At 44.2% G+C, this 21,701-nt stretch overlaps 1 protein-coding gene across 3 annotated transcripts in view; it reads right to left on the reverse strand.

The window, feature by feature from the left end:
- Positions 1-21,701, reverse strand: part of CACNB4 (calcium voltage-gated channel auxiliary subunit beta 4) — a 396,197-nt gene that overhangs the window by 124,310 nt on the left and 250,186 nt on the right. For 2 of the 3 annotated variants that reach the window (XM_029605493.1, XM_029605495.1), the window contains one exon: positions 17,712-17,834. The exons of the other annotated variant lie outside the window; for it this stretch is intronic. In XM_029605493.1, the coding sequence (XP_029461353.1) occupies positions 17,712-17,834 (123 nt within the window). The remainder of the gene's footprint in view (positions 1-17,711; positions 17,835-21,701) is intronic. 3 annotated transcript variants of the gene reach the window in all.

Below are 21,701 nucleotides of genomic sequence, written 5' to 3' on the forward strand. Positions count from 1 at the left end.
CATAGCCCTGCCCCCTCCTCCCGCGCAGGCTTCCTGTTACTATGGAAAACGCATACAAATGCTCATAGTCCTGCCCCCTCCTCCCGCGCAGGCTTCCTGTTACTATGGAAACCCATGCAAGAGGCAGAGCCTTGAGCATGAGGCCAAAGGCTGCAGGGCCCCACGCTGAATTTCTTCTAGGATGCTGTTGCTGCTGCCACCGCGAGATCAGGACAGCGCCACTTTAGAAAGCAGCTGAGAAGCAGGCAGGCCCCGATGGAAGCACAGCAACTGCGGCAAACTTCCACCCATCAAAATATACATAGAAACATATGTATGCGTTTTCCATAGTAACAGCAACTGCGGCAAACTTCCACCCATCAAAATATACACAGGGCTGTGTTGCCGATGCCTAAATCCAGGCCTGTGTATATCCTGAAAACCAGGCCTGCTTGCTGCCCTTAAAGACCAGGATTATGCACTTCTGAGCCAGACAAATAGCATAGTATTAGCTTTAGATCAGAATCCCTCAAAAGGCATAGCACTGATACCTGAAGACCAACCCAGTGAGAATGACAGAGTCACACTGGGCTGAGATTCACTTGCTATTCACACCGAGGTCCATGTTCAAAGCAGTTTATCCAGCTAAATTCAGACTTAGCCGGACAAACCACAGGAGTTGAATTTCCCACTACACCAACTACTGATGATTTTTCTGGGTTAGTTTCTAGTGGATAAAAGTTACCCGGATAAATAGGAAGCATTCCCAGAGAGTTCTAACTGGGGCAGGACTAACTTACCAAATAACACTGGTAAATTTGGTTGTGTCGAATAGCAGTTCTAAAGTTATGCAGATAGCTTGGACTTTATCTGGGTACATTCAGCACAGCGCATAGCTGGCTGCGTTCCTCTGAATCTACGAGTCAACGTATGCAGGTAACTTTCCTCAAATAACTTACCCACTCCCTGGATGTGGGCCTCACTGTTCCTAACCGCCCTCCTCCCTGCATCTTATCCCAGAACATGGTTAATTCCTTCTGTTTATGCAACTGCACCTGGATTTGTTTACTGCAAGAATGTTCTTATTTAATATGCAAAAGAGATAATAGGCAATTTCCAAAGCCTAAAGAGCAGCCGACGTAGCAGATTTGGACTAGCCAAGTTAAGCACAATTTAAGCAGCAACTGATGGCGGCCGAAAATTATCCCAAACCTAGAAGCTTATTTGTTTTTTGATCCATCTTAACTAAGAGAATTTTTAAGGGAACAGCAGCAATGTTTATTAGAAGCAGTATCGGCAGACTTATTATTAATCGATGAATAGATTGCCTGTAATTGTGTTTATTATATGATATACTTGCTTATTTTTGGCTGTGATGGAGAATGATCAGTTTGGAGTCTGGTTTTCCCTCAACGTCTTTTTCTTTTCAGATGATATTAATTTTGTATGGAATCTCCCCTGTTCTTGGATGCCTTATGACTGAAGATGCTCTGAGAGAGATTTGTAATAGATTTTGTTGGTCTATTGATTGCTTGCTCAGTACAAATTATACTTTCTGTAATTTATAACTCTATAAAATGTTTCAAAAACCCTAACTGGCCAAAATCAAACCGGCTAGATTTAAGGCTGCCTTTTGGTCGCTCAGGGTTAGCTGGCTTAAAATCAGCACTAGCCATCTAACCCTGCTGGTATCTGCAGCCAACCACTTTTAGAGCGGCTGTATCTGATGTCCTCGTAAAGTCGGGACTCTAAATGTACCCAATCGGTGAGAGAACATTTTCTCTCCACTAGATCTCACTGGCTGATGCTTTAGATTTCACTGATTATTCAGTCCACAATAAACAGCGATGAACCCTTCTGATGGCCAACTGATTGCATGCTTCATACGCTGTATCTCTAATGCTCACTGACACATCCGCTTTAACTTTGCCTCGGACATCCCTTTCCTTACCACTTGGCTCTCTTCAGGACTTGGAAACTTGCTTAATGCAATCTAAGGAACATGTTCAGAAATAAGTTAAAACCGTGGCCCTTAATTCTTGCACTTCTGCGCATTCAGTAATGTAGAGCCGTATGGTAATTAAAATATGGTACTACAGTGCATCAGAAAAGCCTCCATGGTTTCTTTGTATAAAGTGGCTTGCTCCGTCCTTGATATGTTGGCATAAAGCAGTAAACCATGCTCATAGGAACTGAAAACATGCAACATAGCCAGCAACATTCAGGATCATCAGTCCCAGATATTGCATTATATGCTATGCTAAGCACACACTTATGTCTAATTAAGAAAAGTGAAGTCTCTACAAAAGAACTACCTATAGTATATAAGGAGGGCGAGAGAGCATGGAGTGGGGATTCATCCAAGATTTACTCCAGCACTAAAAAAGCACGAGCTTTCCTCAGTGAGAACACTTAAATAATTTAATTGATGCTTCTGGAATCAATGTATGCACTGGAACAAAACTTTTATAAATCTGCCAGAGTATCAGCATGCAATACCTTGCTGGAAAAATCTAAATCACGCAGCCACACTGTTTAATAGAGGCCTTGACATAATGTGCATTGGAAGGAAACTGACATTTCTCCAACATACAGTATCTCTCAGTCTTTGTGTGCTGTATGGGTACAAGCTATATATAGTTCTCAGCTACATTCCTGGGCCGCAGCTACCTAGTCTGGTTTCCAGGATATCTACAGTGAGTCTGCGTGAGACACATTTGCGTGCACTGCCTCATGGAGATACATTGTGGATATCCTAAAAACCTGATTAGCCAGGCATTTCCTGAGGCCTGGCTGGAAAGCCATTGATAGAAAGGATATGTTGATAAGTGGTCCTTTAAAAATGGGATAAACTAATAAACAGAACCAAGAGAGGGATTATCAGGAGCCTGCCCTAACAGTCACACTTTTATTTCTCTCTTATTACATGGGAGTACTTAGGTCAGAGTTTGCGTTACACAAGTCAACTTTCAGGCTGGGATTTCTGCCAGACTGTGAAAAAAGGGCTCAGAAGCACAGCCTGGGAACATATAAAGTGTGTAAAATAAACTTTAACAGGCCTCCCAGTGTACCTACAAAGCTTGCAGTGTTCTTCATTTTGTTTGCTGAAAAGGCACCATGTAGGCTTCTCCCACGTTATGTATTTTTCCCATGGACACAAAACAGGAACTAAAACCTCTAATGCATCCAGCACTTTGGGTTAAGTTTTCAAAGGCTTATTAGTCAGGAACTGCATGGGTAAAAAAGGGGATACACAGATAGAATGGTCGAATATGCCTTGCTGGATTTTCAGCCGGCTAGATGTGTGCTGGTAATTCCACAAGGTACATACTTTTATCCACAATAATTTAAAGAGATACATAGAAACATAGACGTGAAGGCAGAAGAAGACCAAATGGCCCATCCAGTCTGCCCAGCAAGCTTTCACACCTATTTGTTTTCATACTTATCTGTTAATCTGACTGCTGAGGTCAGGGCTCTTATTGGTAACTTTTTGGTTCCAATTCCCTTTCACCCCCACCATCGATGCAGACAGCAGTGCTGGAGCTGCATCTAAGTGACGTATCTAGCTAATTGGTTTGGGGTAGTAACCGCCGTAATAAGCAAGCTACTCCCACGTTGGTTTACCCTGCCTGTGCAATTCAGTCCTTGTCGGTTGTCTGAATATAAATCCTCGTTACTTCATTCCCCCCTCTCGTTGAAGCAGTGAGCTACGCTGGATATGTATTCCAAGTGAAGTATCAGGCTTAATTGATTCGGGGTAGTAACCGCCATAACAAGCAAGCTACACCCATGCTTATTTGTTTACCCAGACTATGTAATTCATTCCTTGTTGGTTGATGCTGAATATAAATCATCTTTTCTTCATTCTCCCTGCAGTTGAAGCAGAGAGCTATGCTGGATGTGCATTGAAAGTGAAGTATCAGGCTTATTTGGTTTGGGGTAGTAACCGCCGTAACAAGCAAGCTACTCCCCCTGCTTTTTTGTGGATGCAAATCCTTTTTTCCACATTTCCTCTTGCCGTTGAAGCATAGAGCAATGTTGGAGTCGCATTAACCGTGTGTATGTTTATTGAATAAGAATATTAATCTCCAGGGTAGTAGCCGTCATTCCCGCAAGCAAGCCACCCCCATGCCTCTTCTCTTCATTCACATCCTCTAGACTTTATGGATCCACAGTGTTTATCCCACGCCCCTTTGAAATCCTTCACAGTTTTGGTCTTCACCACTTCCTCCAGAAGGGTGTTCCAGGCATCCACCACCCTCTCCGTGAAGAAATACTTCCTGACATTGGTTCTGAGTCTTCCACCCTGGAGTTTTAAATTATGATCCCTGGTTCTGCTGATTTTTTTTGCAACAGAAAAGGTTTGTCGTTGTCTTTGGATCATTAAAACATTTCAAGTATCTGAAAGTTTGAATCATATCGCCCCTGCTCCTCCTTTCCTCCAGGGTGTACATATTTAGATTCTTCAATCTCTCCTCATAAGTCATTCGATGAAGACCCTCCACCTTTTAGGTCACCCTTCTCTGGACCACCTCCATCCTGTCTCTGTCCCTTCGGAGATACGGTCTCCAGAACTGAATACAGTACTCCAGGTGAGGTCTCACCAAGGACCTGTATAAGGGGATTATCACTTCCCTTTTCTTACTAGATATTCCTCTCTCTATGCAGCCCAGCATTCTTCTGGCTTTAGCTATCGCCTTGTCACATTGTTTTGCCGACTTCAGATCATTAGAGACTATCACCCCAAGGTCTCTCTCCTGCTCCGTACATATCAGCCCTTCTCCTCCCATCGAATACAGTTCTTTTGGATTTCCACACCCCATTTGCATGACTCTGCACTTCTTGGCATTGAATCTCAACTGCCATATCTTCGACCACTCTTCCAGCTTCCTTAATCCCGTCTCATTCTCTCCACTCCTTCCGGCGTGTCCACTCTGTTGCAGATCTTAGTGTCATCCGCAAAAAGACAAACCTTACCTTCTATTTATTTATTTATTTATAGAAGGACCGTTATGGTGGTAAATAACTTAATATTTACCATCATAACGGTTTACAGGCTGGCACAAATAGGCAAAATAATGTTAGTACTTTAACAGAGGTGCCAATAGATAACCAGTAACATAATTTCTATCCCGTCCACAATGTCACTCACAAAGATATTGAACAGGACCGGTCCCAACACCGATCTCTGCGGCACTCCGCTTAACACCGCTCTCTCTTCAGAGTAAGTTCCATTTACCATCACACATTGTTTTCTGTCCGTCAACCAGTTTGCAATCCAGGCCACCACCTCGGCACTCACTCCTAAGCTTCTCATTTTATTCACCAGTCTCCTGTGCGGGACTGTATCAAAAGCCTTGCTGAAATCCAAGTAGATGACATCGAGCACTCTTCCTTGATCCAATTCCTTGGTTACCCAGTCAAAAAAGTCAATCAGATTTGTCTGACAGGATCTTCCCCTGGTGAATTCATGCTGCCTCTGGTCCAGCAATTCTTGCGACTGTAGATAGTTCACTATTCTTTCTTTCAACAGTGATTCCATTACTTTTCCCACCACGGAGGTGAGGCTGACCGGTCTGTAGTTACCAGCCTCTTCTCTGTTCCCACTCTCGCTCCTAGAATACCCCACTGTATGCCGGGTATGACTAAAATAACAGTCAATGTATCTTCTCAGGCTTCCTTCATGTACAATTATTGTAATATTTCTTATGGAACTTCACAAACCAAATTAGAAAAAAAAGTAATAAAATCTAAAACTATCCTAGAGAAGTTCTAACAAAGGCATAAGAGTGTAAGTCTATGTATGCAGGCATTTCTCAGCATTGTTTTAGAGGGTAGAAGGGCACCCACATATTTTCAGCCACACAACAAGCCGATATGGAAACACAAAATACGTGAGAACCCTGTGTTGGAATAATCGTCCCAGGATCTGTGCAGGCTAAAAGGTAGGTGTGTGGAGAGCCAGTTAGGTGCCCTGCTAAACACGTACACCCATACAGAACAAACCTCAAACTGCCCGCATTGCAGCAAAGTCTGTGGGAACTCTTTATCCACAGTCTCTGCACCAAATTTCAAATGAGGACTTTTGCCCTGAAACTTTACACAGGCATAAAGTACCCGCAGACACATTTTCCATAGAAAGTAATGTGCATAGATTTGAAAACGCAATCTACATGCATTTTCCTCAGTGATAATTTTCTAAACATCAAAGTTGCGGGTCAGGTCCAGCAGCAGTCTCCTCCACCTTCCTAAAGGAAGGGGGAGGGCTGAGGGCAGGGAAAGGAAGCGAATTCAAAAAGGTTGTGATCTAAACACACCCACAGGAAGGCCTCTACCTAATGCAGATGGAAATGCACGCATCGTGGAACCACAGGCATACTTTTAGCCGCATTAAGAGTGGACATTTTTCAGACAAGGTAAATCGGTACTTATCTGACTAAATGGCTAGTAGAAGACTGCATCCTTTTAAAGTCACATAAACACCATTGCATAATGAAATAATAAGCATTCACTAAGACAGCAGATAGTTTTCTTCCATATTTCCATACTGAGAGGTCGGTGTTCACTAAGCCGGGAAGTGGCAACTTTATATGGGTAAAGTTATATGCGCTTTATATGCGCATCTTTTCCTGGATATTCAGCAAGACTTACACGCATAAGCTCCCGATGAATATCTGTGGATAAATTCATCTGTGATTTCTCAGACCAGAGTTAAGCATCATTTTAGCTGGAGAGCACCAAACATGCACTTTTACACTAATCAGTAGGCTGCCAGCACAACACTGGAAGTGTTAGGTAGGTAATGACCTAAGTTGCCCAGGATATGGCCAGGATCACAGAGAACAGTGATTCTGGCACAGAAAGGAGGGGGCCACTTTTACAGATAACGGGTGGGTGGGAAGGTATCAGCTTGGGATGGGGGAGGGGGAGGGATAGAAGAGGGAAAATTAAAGTCCTTTTAGCAGCGAGGAGGGTGAGGCTTGGGACGGTGATCTTTTTTAGGAAGTTTTAAAGATTTAAAGGTTTTGGGCAGCTTTTTGAGACTGTGGAGTGGGGAGGGGGTAGAGACATGTGGTGGTATAGGGGTGGGAATCGGGCTGGGGGGCCTGAACATTTTTTTTTTTTTAAGATGCACTACTTACCAAGTTAGCCGGCCACATGAGGTCAGATAACTTTAGGCCTAACTGGCCATATTCAATCTGGTTAGGGTTAAAGTTATCTGGCTATATGTAACCAGATAACTTTCAACAACTATATTCAGCACAACGTTTATCCTGCTGAATATACTGGACAAGTTATCTGGCTAACTGTAGCCAGATTACTTATCTTCTAAATGGGCTACTAAATATTGGCCTCCGATTTCACATTATTTTTGCATTAACTTTCACTGAATTAGGACTATTCATGACAAAGATTTGGCATTATTCCCCATGTTTTCTGCTGAAATTTTTAAGAAAAAAACAAAAAACAAAACTGGAGTCTCACGTGCCCTTACTTATAACATCCATACTAGAGGACGTTTTAGGTAAAAAAAACAAACTCTGTAGTGAACCATAGTCTACAATGAATGCCACAAAAAATGGCTGATATCGTATCTCTGGGTATAACCGGTCAATTGGATGAGATGAAACAAAAGCAGCTGTTTGGATCAAAAGCAAAAGGATGAGGATTACTGCCAGGCTAAAAGGGTTACTTATAAGATATTCCTTCTACAATTTTATTTATTTATTTGGATTTCTTACCTGTCTTTCCACAAGTGTTCAAGACAGGGTACAACGTAAAGGCATAAAACAATATATGTAAATAAATTCTATACAAAAAGTTAAAAATAGTTCAGTAACAACATCAATACATAAAAATATTAATACATACAAAAAACAGCAGAAAAATATAAAACATATTTACTTAGGAATTTGAGGCTGTCTAGGCTAAATATTCAAATTAACACTACGTTGTTCTAGTTGCCAGAGAGTCAATTTCACCATAAGGAGTATTCATCTACTAGGATGGGCATCAAAAAAGAGTGATCAAGGTAAAGGCCTGCAAAGAAAGAATTTATAAAACTGCAAGTGTAAAGGATATGATCAGTATGTCTGCATGTGTTCAAGATACTGCTCATTTTACTTTTAATACATTTTGTTAAATTTGCATCCAGACATGTTTTGAGGTCCAGATTTAACCCCCCGATTCCTGTGAGCGTGGGACGTTCCAAGCAACCCTGATCTGAATGTTTAGGGAAGAGTAATTTCTCTCCTGTTCAGTTTAAGGACTAGCAGCTTCTAACCATAATCCTTCCTATTAAACTGTTACGTGTCACTAATGCAGCATATCTTGGAAAGGAATATTAATAGATACTGATTTGTTGGCATCACAGTGATAATTATGCTACTATATAATAAAGATCTGTAAGCATTTCTATTTCATGGCTCATAGAAACACAGAACATAACAGCAAGTCCATATGGCCCATTCAGTCTACTCAGCCACATTTCCTGCTCAGCATTATAGATCTTTCCTCTCCCTCAGAAATCCTCTGTGTTTGTCCCATGCTTTCTTGAATTCTGATATTGTTCTTGTCTTCACCACCTCCACAGGTAGTCTGATCCATGTGTCCACCAACCTTTCCGTAAAGAAATATTTCCTTAGATTTCTCCCGAGTTTACCTCCTTTCACTCTCACACCATGACACCTCATTGTAGACTCTCTTTTCCATTGAAAGAGACCCACTTCCTGTGCATTAATTCCTTGGAGATATTTAAATTCCTCTATCACATCTCCCCTTTCCCTCCCTTCCTCCAGTGTAGAGACAGTTAGACCTCTGTTCCCATATAAACATAACATAAGAAATGCCATGCTGGGTTGACCAACGTCATCAGGCCCAGTATCCTGTCTCCAATCGTGGCCAATGTAGGTCACAAGTTCCCGTCAGATCCTCAGAGGTTGATCTATTTCTTGCATCTCACTCCCAAAGATAAGCGCTGGCTTTTCCAAGTTTACCTGACTAATAACTGTTTATGGATTTTTCCTCCAGGAAATTGTTCAAACCTCTTTTGAACCCCACTATCAGGTCTATCCTGTAAAGTGCGGCCGCGTTTACCCTGCTCCTAAGCCGCGTTTTACTCACTTTCCGGCCGCGATATCCCTTCCTGCGATCCCGAATCCACTATAACCTACTCCTACCGCGTCCTAAAATCCCCGGCGAACCCCTTCCGCACGCGGCATGGATATTGCATGCAAACGAGCGAATTAGCTATTCCCTAGCATCCCGTAACCCGCGCCCCGACTATCGCTATCTTCCCTGCCGTTTTGTCACGCGTTTAACCTGCAAACTTACCGCCTACCCTGACCCAGCGGTAGAGGCAGGGGTAAGGGTAGGTGGCAAGCTTTCCCCCAGCCCCCGCTCACCTGCCCCGGCCGCGATCGTGGGTGCCGGTCTCCGTGGCAGCCCCAGTCCTCTCCCCTCCTCCCGAAGCAAAAAAAAAAAAAAGCGAAAAAAACGTTGCAGCCCCCCTCCGATGTCCGGAGGGGGCTGCAAAAAGTAAGTTGCTTCGCCGCTGTCAGTTTCTTCCCTCCTCCCGGAGCTGCTTTTTCAGCCTTGCTCCGGGAGGAGGGGAGAATAGACACTGACAGCGGCGAAGCGAAAAAAAAACCAAAAGCAATTTTGGGTTTTTTTTCAAAATTTTGGTTTTTTTCCAAAAGCGACTTACTTTTGGGATCTGTCAAGATCCCAAAAGTAAGTCGCTTTTGGACGCCTGCACAACTTACTTTTTTTTGCAGCCATCAGCAGGAACACATGGCGATCGTGGCTCCGGTAGCTCCTCCCGACGAAGATGGCCGCCTGCACGGGGGAAAGCGTGCAATTGGCCGCTCAAGACGTGGCGTCACATCCGTGACGCCAAACGTCGTGACGTCACGTCTTGAGCGGGCCAATTGCACGCTTTCCCCCGTGCAGGCGGCCATCTTCGTCGGGAGGAGCTACCGGAGCCACGATCGCCATGTGTTCCTGCTGATGGCTGCAAAAAAAAGTAAGTTGTGCAGGCGTCCAAAAGCGACTTACTTTTGGGATCTTGACAGATCCCAAAAGTAAGTCGCTTTTGGAAAAAAACCAAAATTGTCGCTTTTGGAAAAAAAACAAAATTTTGAAAAAAAACCAAAATTGCTTTTGGTTTTTTTTCGCTTCGCCGCTGTCAGTGTCTATTCTTTGCTCCTCCAGGAGCAAGGCTGCTTTTCGCGCCCTGCTCCGGGAGGAGGGGAGAAGAGACACTGACAGCGGTGAAGCAACTTACTTTTAGCTTTTGGTTTTTTCGCTTTTTTTTTTTTTTGCTTCGCCGCTGTCAGTGTCCCTTCTCCCCTCCTCCCGGAGCAAGGCTGCTTTTCGCGCCCTGCTTCGGGAGGAGGGGAGGGGGGACTGGCAGTCCCGACTTCCTGGTATCTGTCATTTCAAATGACATTTGAAATGACAGATACCAGTGTGGCGTGAAGCATTAGGCCCGCGCACCCAGGATACTGTATAGGCGCTCTATCCAGTAAAATGGGTTGCGCGGGCCTAAGGCTTCACGGACGCGGTTTACATTTACATAAAATTAATGTTCAGGATCGAGCAGTAGTTGTGCTGCACTGTGCGTGCGGCAACCGCGGGTGCCGCAGGCACTAACGCAGCTCTTTCTACCGCTCTGTACAGGATAGACCCATATATTAGTTGCCTTGACTACATCCTCTGATAACAGATTCCATAGCTTGATGTATGCTGGGTGATTAAAAAAAAAATTGTAGGAAGTATTTTATCTGCCAATTGCTAGTGTCATGGAGTGTCCCCTAGTCCTAATGTTATCTGAAAGGGTAAATAACCACTTCCAATTTACCTGATCCACCCCACTCATGATTTTATAAATTTCAATCATATCCCCTTTCAGTCATCTCTTCTCCAAGCTAAAGAGCCCTAATCGGTTTAGCCTTTCTCCACAAGGGAGCTTTGTCATCCCCTTTATCATTTTTGTCACCCTTCTCTGTACCTTTTCTATGTTCACCATGTCTCTATTGAGATGTGACCAGAACGGCACATGGTACTCAAGGTGCGGTTCACCATGGGTCTACACAAAGACATTTAGGGGCGGATTTTCAGAGCCCTGCTCGCCTAAATCCGCCCAAATCCGGGCGGATTTAGGCGAGCAGGGCCCTGTGCGCCGGTAAGCCTATTTTACATAGGCCTACCGGCGCGCGCAGAGCCCCGGGACTCGCTTAAGTCCCGGGGTTTTCGGAGGGGGCGTGTCGGGGGGCGGGCCCGAACCGCGCGGCATTTTCGGGGCGTGTCGGGAGCGTTCCGGGGGCGGACCCGGGGCGTGGCCGCGCCCTCCGGACCCGCCCCCAGATCGCGTCCCGGCGCGCTAGCGGCCCGCTGGCGTGCGGGGATTTACTTCTCCCTCCGAGAGGCGTAAATCCCCCAACAAAGGTAAGGGGGGGGGGGTTTAGACAGGGCGGGCGGGTGGGTTAGGTAGGGGAAGGTGAGGGGAGGGCAAAAGAAAGTTCCCTCCGAGGCCGCTCCGATTTCGGAGCGGCCTCGGAGGGAACGGGGGTAGGCTGCGCGCGCCGGTTATACGAAATCGATAGCCTTGCGTGCGCCGATCCCGGATTTCAGCGGCTACGCGCGTATCTACTGAAATCCAGCGTACTTTTGTTTGCGCCTGGAGCGCCAACAAAAGTACGCCTATTCGCGGTTTTTGAAAATCTACCCCAATATTCTTAGCTTTGTTCTCTGGTGACCCCTAACACAGAACCCAACATTGTGTACCTGCAGTTGTGATTATTTTCCCTATGTGCATTACTTTGTATTTGTCCACATTAAACTGCATCTGCCATTTAGATGACCAGTCTCCTAGTCTCACAAGGTCCTTCTGCAGTTCCCTCACAATCCACTGTTGGTTTACGACTTGAAACAATTATGCTTTATGATAAAGATCACTGACCATTTTAGGTGCTGTCCTCCCTCCAGACAATTTGGTCAATATCCTTTGAAGGTTCAACCTCCAGAACTGTGCACAATACTCCAAATAAGGTCCCACTAGAAATTTATACAGAGGAAATATCACCTCCTTTTCCCTGCTGGCTGCACCCAAGCTTCCTTCTGGCTTTTTCTGTCACCTTATCTATCTGTTAACCAACTTAAGATCATCAAATATGATCATCCCCAGATCCTACCCTTTGTTTTGTGCACAGAATAACTTCACTTCCTATACTGAACTGTCCCCCTTGGGTTTTTGCATCTCATATGCATGACCCTGCATTTTCTAGCATTAAATCTTAGCTGCCAGACTCCAGACCATTCCTCAAGCTTCACTAGATCCCTCCTCATGCCTTCCAAACCTTCTAGGGTGTCGACTTTGTTGCAGATTTTGGTATCATTGTGCAGAAAGGCAAACTTTTCCCAATAGCCACTCCACAATATCCCTTACGAGAGTGTCGAACAGAATTGGACAGAGGACTCCTCCCTGTGACACACCACTGGTAACCCACTTTCCTTGGAATGAGCTCCATTTACTGCTACCCTTTGTCACCTCCCACTCGTTCAGTTTCTAATCCAGTCAGTCACTTTAGGGCCCATACCTAGAGTCAACGATGCAGAACCATATCAAAGACCTTGTTGAAATCCAAGAACACTATATCTAGTGTTCTCTCTGGATCTAACTTTCTGGTTAGATTAGATTCATCTGATCAGATCTAACTCTGGTAACACCATACTGCATCATATCCTATAATCCACTGGATTCTAGATATTGCACTATCTTCTGTTTTAGCAGTGATTCCATTAATTCATCTATCATATTCTAACTGGCCTGTAGTTCTCAGACTCCTCCTTCTTCCACTTTTGCGAAGAGGAATCACATTTGCCTGTCTCCAGACCTTTGGAAATATTTCAGACTCTAAAGCAGCACTGAAAAAATCATACAGTAGAGTTGCCAAATCTTCCTTTAATACCCTTGGATGTATCTTGTCCTTCCCCATTGCTTTAATTACTTTTAGTTTTGCTAGCTCCTCTCAGACACAGTCTTCTGAAAATGTTTTGCAGTCTACTTCACTTCAGTACCTATTTGTGGCAGTTTTCTGTGGTCTTACTCCAAGCCCTTCCTCAGTAAACACTGAACAGAAATATTTGTTAAGCAAAATTCCACTTCTTCCTTGTCAGCCTCTACATAGTTCCCTTTTCACCACTGAGTTTTACAATCCTACTTTTGCACTTCCTCCTGTCACTAATATATCCCAAAAAGGTCTTCCCCCCCCTTTACTATATTAGTTATTTTTCCATCAATTTGCACTTTTGTGCCAACTTTCCCAGCTTCTCTTCACTTTTCCAGATATTCTCGTCTTCCTCTTTCTGCAATTTTGTAGTTTACAAATACTAACTTTTTTTTAGAAAACCACGGTGGCCTCTTCTCTCTTCTGCTTCCCCTAACTTATCCCATCTAGTTAATGGCTCATTGGAGTATTCCCTCTCCTTAACAAAGTTAGTTTTTCTGAAGTCCAGGACCCTCAGCTTTGAATAAACCAGCAGTGTTTGTGCTCCTGCGGAGAAATATATTTACTGACCAGAATCCTGGTACATGAGATCTCAATAGGGAAGTAGATTTGTTTGGTTAAGTCTGAAAAAAAGAATTCTCATTGGCTGAAGTGTATGTGTGTGTGTGTGTTTAGTGAAAATCTATACGTGGGAAGAATACAATTTGGGGTAGATTTTCACAAAGCGCGATTTGGCGTACTTTTGTTGGCGCATCAGGCGCAAACAAAAGTACGCTGGATTTTAGTAGATACGCGTGTAGCCGCGCAAATCCTGGATCGGCGTGCGCAAGGCTGCCGATTTCGTGTAGCCGGCGCGCGCCGAGCTGCGCAGCCTGCCGCCGTTCCCTCCGAGGCTGCTCCGAAATCGGAGCAGCCTCAGAGGGAACTTGCTTTCGCCCTCCCCTCACCTTCCCCTCCCTTCCTCTATCTAACCCACCCCCCCAGCCCTATCTAGACCCCCCCTTACCTTTGTCGGGGAATTTACGCCTCCCAGAGGGAGAAGTAAATCCCCGCGCGCCAGCGGGCCTCTAGCGCGCCGAGACGGGACCTGGGGGCGGTTCCGGAGGGCGCGGCCACGCCCCCGGGCCCGCCCCCGAAACGCCGCGTCCCGCCCCGAAAACGCCGCGCCGATCGGCCCCGCCCCCGACACGCCCCCTCGAAAAACCCCGGGACTTACGCGAGTCCCGGGGCTCTGCGCGCGCCGGTAGGCCTATGTAAAATAGGCGCACCGGCGAGCAGGGCTCTTAAAATCCGCCCCTTTAAGAATACACAGTAAGTCACACAAAAAAAGTTAATTAACTAAAATCTTTCCATATTCACTGTAATTCATGGTGCTTACACTGAAACACATGTTAAAGGAAAAGTACCAGCAAACAGAACTCATCTGGCTATGCCTCTGTCCTCCAGTAGCGTACAGTTTTGGTAGCTGTATTAGTTCTGAAGAGAACGCAATTCTGTGCAAGTTGTGATACCATTTAATTAGACCATCATAAAACGAATCCAAAGATACTGCACATGAGCTTTACACAGTCTTCTGGGTCACATCTAAAGATGCAGCTTCAAAAGTTCATAGTATCATAGTAACAGTCAGCAGAAGACGACCAAAGCGTCCATCCAATCTGTCCAGCAAGCTATACTTGGGTGGCAGCTGCTGCTCTGTGCAGACCACCCCCAAACCCACTATCAAGGTTACCCCCATTCTATTGGGGTAGCAACTGCCACTCTGCAGGTTTCCCCAAGCCTTGTGTTAAGGATAGCAGCTGCCGTTCCATGCCAGTAACTGCCGTTCCATGCCAGTTACCCCCAAGCCAAAAACAAACAACTGTCAAACCTATAACAAAATTACAATGCTGCTTGAACATGCTTTGCTTTGCTTTTGGACTTGGCCATAGAAGCAGTCCTATACTGCAAAGGGAGGAGTGGACTATGAACCAGGAGACCAGGGTTCAAGTCCTGCTGTTGCGCCTTGTGACCTTGGGCAAGTCACTTTACCCTCCATTGTCTCAGGTATAAAAACTTAGATTGTAAGCCCTCGGGGGATAGAGAAATACCTACAGTACCTGAATGTAAACCAATGTGATATCTTGATTGAATGTCAGTATATAAAAATAATAAATAAATAATGCTTTTTCCCAAATGTCAGTGTATCATTACTCAGAACCATAGAAGTCAGGGCCCAAAAGTTTGAATGCAGAATTAGACCTAAGTGTTTTTCTTGGATGAATTATTTTATTTTATTGCATTTTGGAGATTCTAGCATTATCTCTTTTTTTCACAGCGGTAGCTTTACGACATCATGTCCACTGACATGATTTAACATTTAAAAGATGATAGTTTTCCCTTTGGTTCTCCAGAAGGCTATGTTGGGCTATTTAAATATACAGTGACTGTTGTCCATTTTGGACATTTTTATTTGCATTGAAAAAGTATTTTTGAAAAAAATTCCCAAACAAGGAGAATGACTGATATGTCCGGGTGGTCTATGTTAAGTGACGCCTTGTACTTATTAAAAAAAAGTTCTTTGGTCAAGGCTAGCCTTTTTTCTAGATTTGCTGTGCTTGTTCCCCCATTTCTTTTGACTGATTACAAAATTTATTAAACATTCATAACATAACAAAAAATATTTTTTTTGACTGTCTACTGATAGACAGGATGCTTGGCTCAACAGACCTTCAGCCTAACCCAAAGTGGCACATTTTATGTTAATCAGGCCTATAATCACCAAAGGATCATTTTTAGAGGGAGTTAGCCTGGTAACTCAATTACACAGCTAGATTCCTCGACATGAAAAAATGACCCCTTCAGAGTGGCTGAAAGCAAGTGCCGGGGCTTTTACAAAGCATATATTTCAGCTGAGGGAAGAGTTAGGTCAGGGGAGGCAAAACACATGTAGATTTGATTTTCAAATGTATGCACATTAGGTTCTGGTACCTACAGAAACTGTAGATGCAAAGCATGCAGTTAAGTCTCCCTTTCAAAATTAGCTATTTGGCCAAGTCAAAAGTGTTCCCAGAAAGGACAATTTTCAAAGGCATTTATGTATGTAAGAAGAGTCTCAAAATTGCTCTCCTTCAATACGGCTAAAAGTAGGCATGACATCGGGCACAACTTTTAGCCATTATTCTCCAAAGAAAATCTACCCCCACAAAAAGCAGGCGCAAACATCTGCGAGCAGTGAAAGTACGCTCATCGTTTCTTATTGAAAATTGATGCAAAGTCCGTTAAGTAAAAAGTACTCGTAGTCTATGTCTCAATGCAGACCACCCAAAAATAACCATCCAAAAGTTATCACCCTCCTCCGCCAATGAGTATTTATCAATTATTTATCTACCGCAATTTCTATACTGCCTTTTCTACAATCAACCCAAGCCGGTTTACAAATAATAAAATGAATAAAAAGAGCCTGCAAATGAAATTACTCAAAATACAACATAACCACCTAAAATATAAAAAATGAGGCTTATATTTCAGTATGTTCATAATGCACTTGCGGCAAAGTACATTTTTCATGCACATTCTCAGCAATAAAGGGGTAGATTTTCAAACATATATACTTGCATCCATGTGCGCGTGGTTCCAGCGCGTGCACACGGACATGTCGATTTTATAATATGCGCGCATAACCTTCCTTCCTCTCTCCTCCCCAACCCCTAAACCTAACCTACCTTGCCAGTATTATATTTATTTTATTACTTCCTGCTTCTCGGGAGCAGAAGTAATTTACGTGCACTGGCCAACTGCCAGCACGCACTTCCCCGGACAGCAGCTAATGGCTGCTGTCCCGACAGGCCTCCGTCCCACCCCGCCCCTTTTCTCAGGGACCGGCACTTGTGCGCATATCGCCACTTCCGCACATGGCTGGGCCCTTTTGAAAATGCGCGCGGTGTGCACAGGGCCCGGCCACGTGCGGAAGAGGAGATTTTTACGCGGGCAGCCAATTTAAAATTCGGCCGTAAGTGCATAGAATAAAGTGCCACCAAACTAGAAGTAACTACTGTTACCCGGCATAATCTATTCTGCTGCTTTGCCCTCAACTAGCTGTTACTGTGATGTATCTGCATGAGAGTGTGCAGTCTAAAATGCATCATCTCTTTCAATCACAAAAGGCAAAAATCTACCAAACAAACTGCTTTCAAGCTATTGTAACCATGTAATATATAAGTAAGCAAAAGCTTAAAAAATCGAGGTCAAGGCAGCAGTACCAGAGACACAATAATGGTTACTGTCTTCAATTTCGCAACCTGTTGCAATGACTGAGAGTTCAGTATCTACAGCTGGAACTCCCTCATCTTTTGATGAATGAGAATTCGCTTTGCCAAATCTAATTTCCAAACCAAATAGTTTAATATGCAAAGTGCAATGGAATAACTTTAGTAGGATTCTCTGTTCTGTCCAATGCAGCACGACTACACCTAAGCAGCATGCAGCAAAAACAGCCCTGGCAAGTCATTGTACTTTTAAGGGCATCAGTAGCAAAGAATTTTCGAAGGCACAGGCCACAGTCTCATGGTGCTAAAACCTTGATGAGAATGCAACATTCTGGACATCGCAGCTAATCAAATAAGTGCTTGCAAAGGTTGGCTGCCAGTCACTTTCCCTCTCAGCCTCCGCTGACTCAGGATCGGACTGCCGAGGTTTTAGCAGTTGGCAGGTATATCAAGAATTACCTCCTGTATTTACCTCTTTAATGTGCAAAAAGTCCTTGGCATCAAAAGAGATGGCAGTGCTTGGTACAGGAACATCTTCATCCAGAGCTCCGCAGTAACTCACATTAGTCTTCACGGCAAAGGCTACAGGTTTAGACTGGGCACATAAATTCACATCATTAGCATACAGCAGCGCTCCCAGATTTCAAAAAACAAAGTAAAACCCATGTTAGTCTCTACCAGACTCGAACCAAAATCTGTCAACTGGAGAAATGGGGAGCAAAGATAAAGCCCAAAAAGGTGACAAAGATGGGAATTTACTAATTTGCCCCTTAGGGCTGGCACGGGGGTGGGAAGGGGAACAAAGCAAGGCAATTGTCTGGGGCCCTTGCAACGCAGCAAATTTTACGCCAGCCGAGTGCTGCCGTGCTCAAGGGTCCAATGTAAAAAACCCCAAATTCCTGCTTTCTGTGATCCTCCTACTAGTATCGTCGGGATACTAAGTAGGAGGGACCACAGAAAATGGAATCATGTAAAAAAAAAAAATAATTTCTGGGTGCCCAATATACACCCACAATATTCACAGTCCAGGCCATGTGTTTTGTGGGCGTATACTGTGCCGGTAGCGGGAGAAAACGGACGCTTGTCTTGAGCGTCCATTTCCTAACCCGTGCTGACAGCCACCTTTCCTGCGTGCCCGATGCAGAGGAGGCACTAGGGATGTATAATTTCTCCTAGCGCCTCCCTTTTATCATGGCAGCTAATTTAAATATTAAATCAGGCGCCCAGGAGAGGTGGATCAGCGCGCATAAGGAGACCGGGTGCTCAATAACGAGCGCCCGTTTTACGCACACCGATATTGCATCGGCCTGAATATATATGGGAATAATCCAATTGAGAATGGATTCTGCCTCCTCCTAAGCACATTTCTAAAGTTAAGCTAACTCTGTTTAGGCTTTTAGACTTCCTAATTTCATGTCATTATTTATTTTTAAAAACATTAACAATATCGGAATTATAGAAGCTTTGTTACCAACAGTGGAAACATTATTCCAAGGGAAAATCATCCATCCCAACAACAAATATTCATAAATAAATAAATAAACCAGATAGAGGAGGGTCGGCATCTTACAGATTATTACATTACATAACTAGGAGGTGGTTCCACAACACATTTGTAGTGTGACCAGACCCAACATACATGGGCCAATCCACCCCTGAAGGTTGCAGTCTATTGGGGCTTCGGGCATGGTGAGCCGGTCAGCCCAACCACGTGGTTGGTGTTGGTCACAGCGGCCTCATGGTCGTGGAGCTGTTGTGACCAACTCCAACCTGCAGCAGCTCTTCTCTCTATTTAAGGCTGCCTCTCAATGTTCGGTCTGGTGGCCATGGGGGCCTGCTTTCCCTCTCTCCTCAATGAGCATGGGTGCATGGCAGCAGCATGGGCCTGGGACTTGCCCCTACTCTCTTCACTTCCTCCCCCCTCTCCCCAATGCAGCACCACACTCCTGCCTCTTCGCCTAGCATCCTGCCTCTCTGTTCCCTGCCGGCGGGGCGTGGATGAAGAAAACAGCTGTGGGCTGCCGGAGGGGGGATGAAAAAAGTTGATGCTCAGCCGAGGGCCACCACCGGAGCCCAGGCTGGCAGGGCTGAAGACCGGAGCTGTAGGCCTTTGGCAAGGGCGAAGACTGAAGCTGCAGGTCGTCCACAGGCACAAAGACTGCAGACCGTTGGCAAGGACGAAAACTGAAGCTGCAGGAAACCGCTAGAGCCCAAGCTGGTAGGGCCATAAAAACAGCTGTGGGTTGCTGAAGGAAGCAAAATAAAGAGCTGCTCAGCTGAGGGAGGCCAGCAGGGTGAAGACAGGAGCTGCAGGCTAGCGGGGCTGAAGAAAGGAGAAGGTGGTAGACTGTGAGGTGAAGAAAAAGCTGAGGCACAATTGTGAGAGGGAGGTGTTTTTGTTTGCTGTGGGTGTGTGAAAGGGAGTATGCTTTTTGCTTCTGCTTGACAGTGTGAGAGAGGGAGCCTGCTTCTATGTGTGTGAGAGACAGCGGGAATGTGCTTGTGTTTGTGTGTGTGTGTGAATTTGTGTGAGCGAGAGGGAGTGGGTTGTGTGTGAGACAGAGAGAGGGAATGGGCTATGTGAGAGAGAGAAAGAGGACGTGCTTCTGGGGGGTGTGAGAGAGAGGGAGCATGCTTTTGTGTGAGAGTGGAGAGCATGCTTCTGTCTGTGTGTGTGTGAGAGAGGGAGGGAGTAGAACATTTGTGCATCCACCTCTTATTTTAGGATGACGAAATCAAACGTTCGAGTATGGAGAGCACGAGATTTTTTATCCTTACTTTTAATTATTGGGTGTTATTTGACGTGTCTCCCAAACACCAAAAACATATTTCAAAACAGTAAATTTAAAAAAATCAAGTTTTTAAATATTGGATATTCTAGTCATCAGCTTTTTTGAAATATTTGTTCATTGTTTTAGTATGGTTTTACTTTATATTTTATATTTCTTGATTTTATTATTTGATGCTTTGTGAGGAATTATAATGTTTCTGCATTTCATGTAGGGCGTCTGGCATGTTGTGGTTTCCAGTTCAGTTTTCGCTCATTTCAATTTATATTTTATGGCGATTAGAATCAGAAGTTCCCAGGTGGTGGATATTTTTATCCTTATTAGTTATTTAATGTCTCCTGTTTTGAAATATTTTATTGGTGTTTGAGAAATATTTTAAAAATTTCCAGAGTTGTTATTTATTGGATGTTCTATCATGAGCTATTTTGAAATATTTGTTCATTTCTTTTAGTATGGTTTTACTATTATATTTTATACTACTACTATATTTTATACTACCCCTAACTAATCAAGCTAGATATTTCACTTGGATGCAGCTCCATCACTGCTCTCTACATTAATGGTGGGGGTGGAAGGGGAATAGAACAAGGAGCTAAGAGAAACAGATAAGAATGAGAGAAAAAATGTGTGAGGCTTGCTGGGCAGACTGGATGGGCCATTCGGTCTTCTTCTGCCGTCATTTCTATGTTTCTGTGTTTCTATGTTTCTATATTTTTTTTATCGTATTGTTTGATGTTTTATGAGGAATGGTGATATTTCAGTTTTCCATTGTTGCACTACATACAGAATCTGGATTTTGGCAATTTTCAGTTCTATTTATACTTTATGGTCTCTTTTTTCTATATTTGGTAAGGGACTGCCTGTATCAGATGGAGTTGAGGTATGCTGTTAGGGTGTAGTTTCTGTTTTGGGATCTATAGCAGCATGGCTTTTTATCTTTTTCTTAATAGGATGTGTATTGGGGTTTTAGGGTCTGGTGTAATAATTGCAGTATTGCCTTTTCATAGGTAGAATTGTTACTGTTAGAGTATTGGCAGTTAATTCTTTTTTGGTATAGGAGGTTTCCTTTATTGTAATTGTAATTTAATTTACTCCTGGCTTTCTGAGTGCCAAGCCCATACTCAGTGCGTGTTACACAAGGCCTAATGCCATATGGGTTCCAAGCATCTTTTTACTTTTTTTTGCAGGGTTTTCTGGTTGGCACCACAGCAGTGCATGTAAATACAGTAAACATGTAATATTTTTACTTCAGAAGACTGTACTATGAATGTACTTTTTTCATGTAAAATCTTATTACAAATGCATCATTTTTAATTGGATGTGTGGAGGGTGGAGGTTGGGCTGGGGCAAGGCTATAAGGTTTTCCTAGGGTGCCCGATGCCCTGGCTCCATGTGAGAAAGCAGAATTCCATCTGGAGCTGTGCTGTCATAGGCCAGGCTCTCCCTAGTAGTGATACATATAGTCTTGGCCAGGGCCTTCACTTTTCTTTTTCTTAAACCCTGGAGGAAGCCGGAAGTATGGATCCCGTCTGGTACTCCTCCTCTCCAAGAGTCAGGAGGCAGAGCAGGGCCTATGGCAGTGTTTCCCACCCACTCTGCCCCCAGGCCTGATCAGGTGGTGCCACGGAAAAGTCACCATGACCTGGTGCTCCGATCCAGGGCACCACCTGGGC

This window comes from Rhinatrema bivittatum, chromosome 6 (assembly GCF_901001135.1).
Source record: "Rhinatrema bivittatum chromosome 6, aRhiBiv1.1, whole genome shotgun sequence".
Lineage (NCBI taxonomy): Eukaryota > Metazoa > Chordata > Amphibia > Gymnophiona > Rhinatrematidae > Rhinatrema > Rhinatrema bivittatum.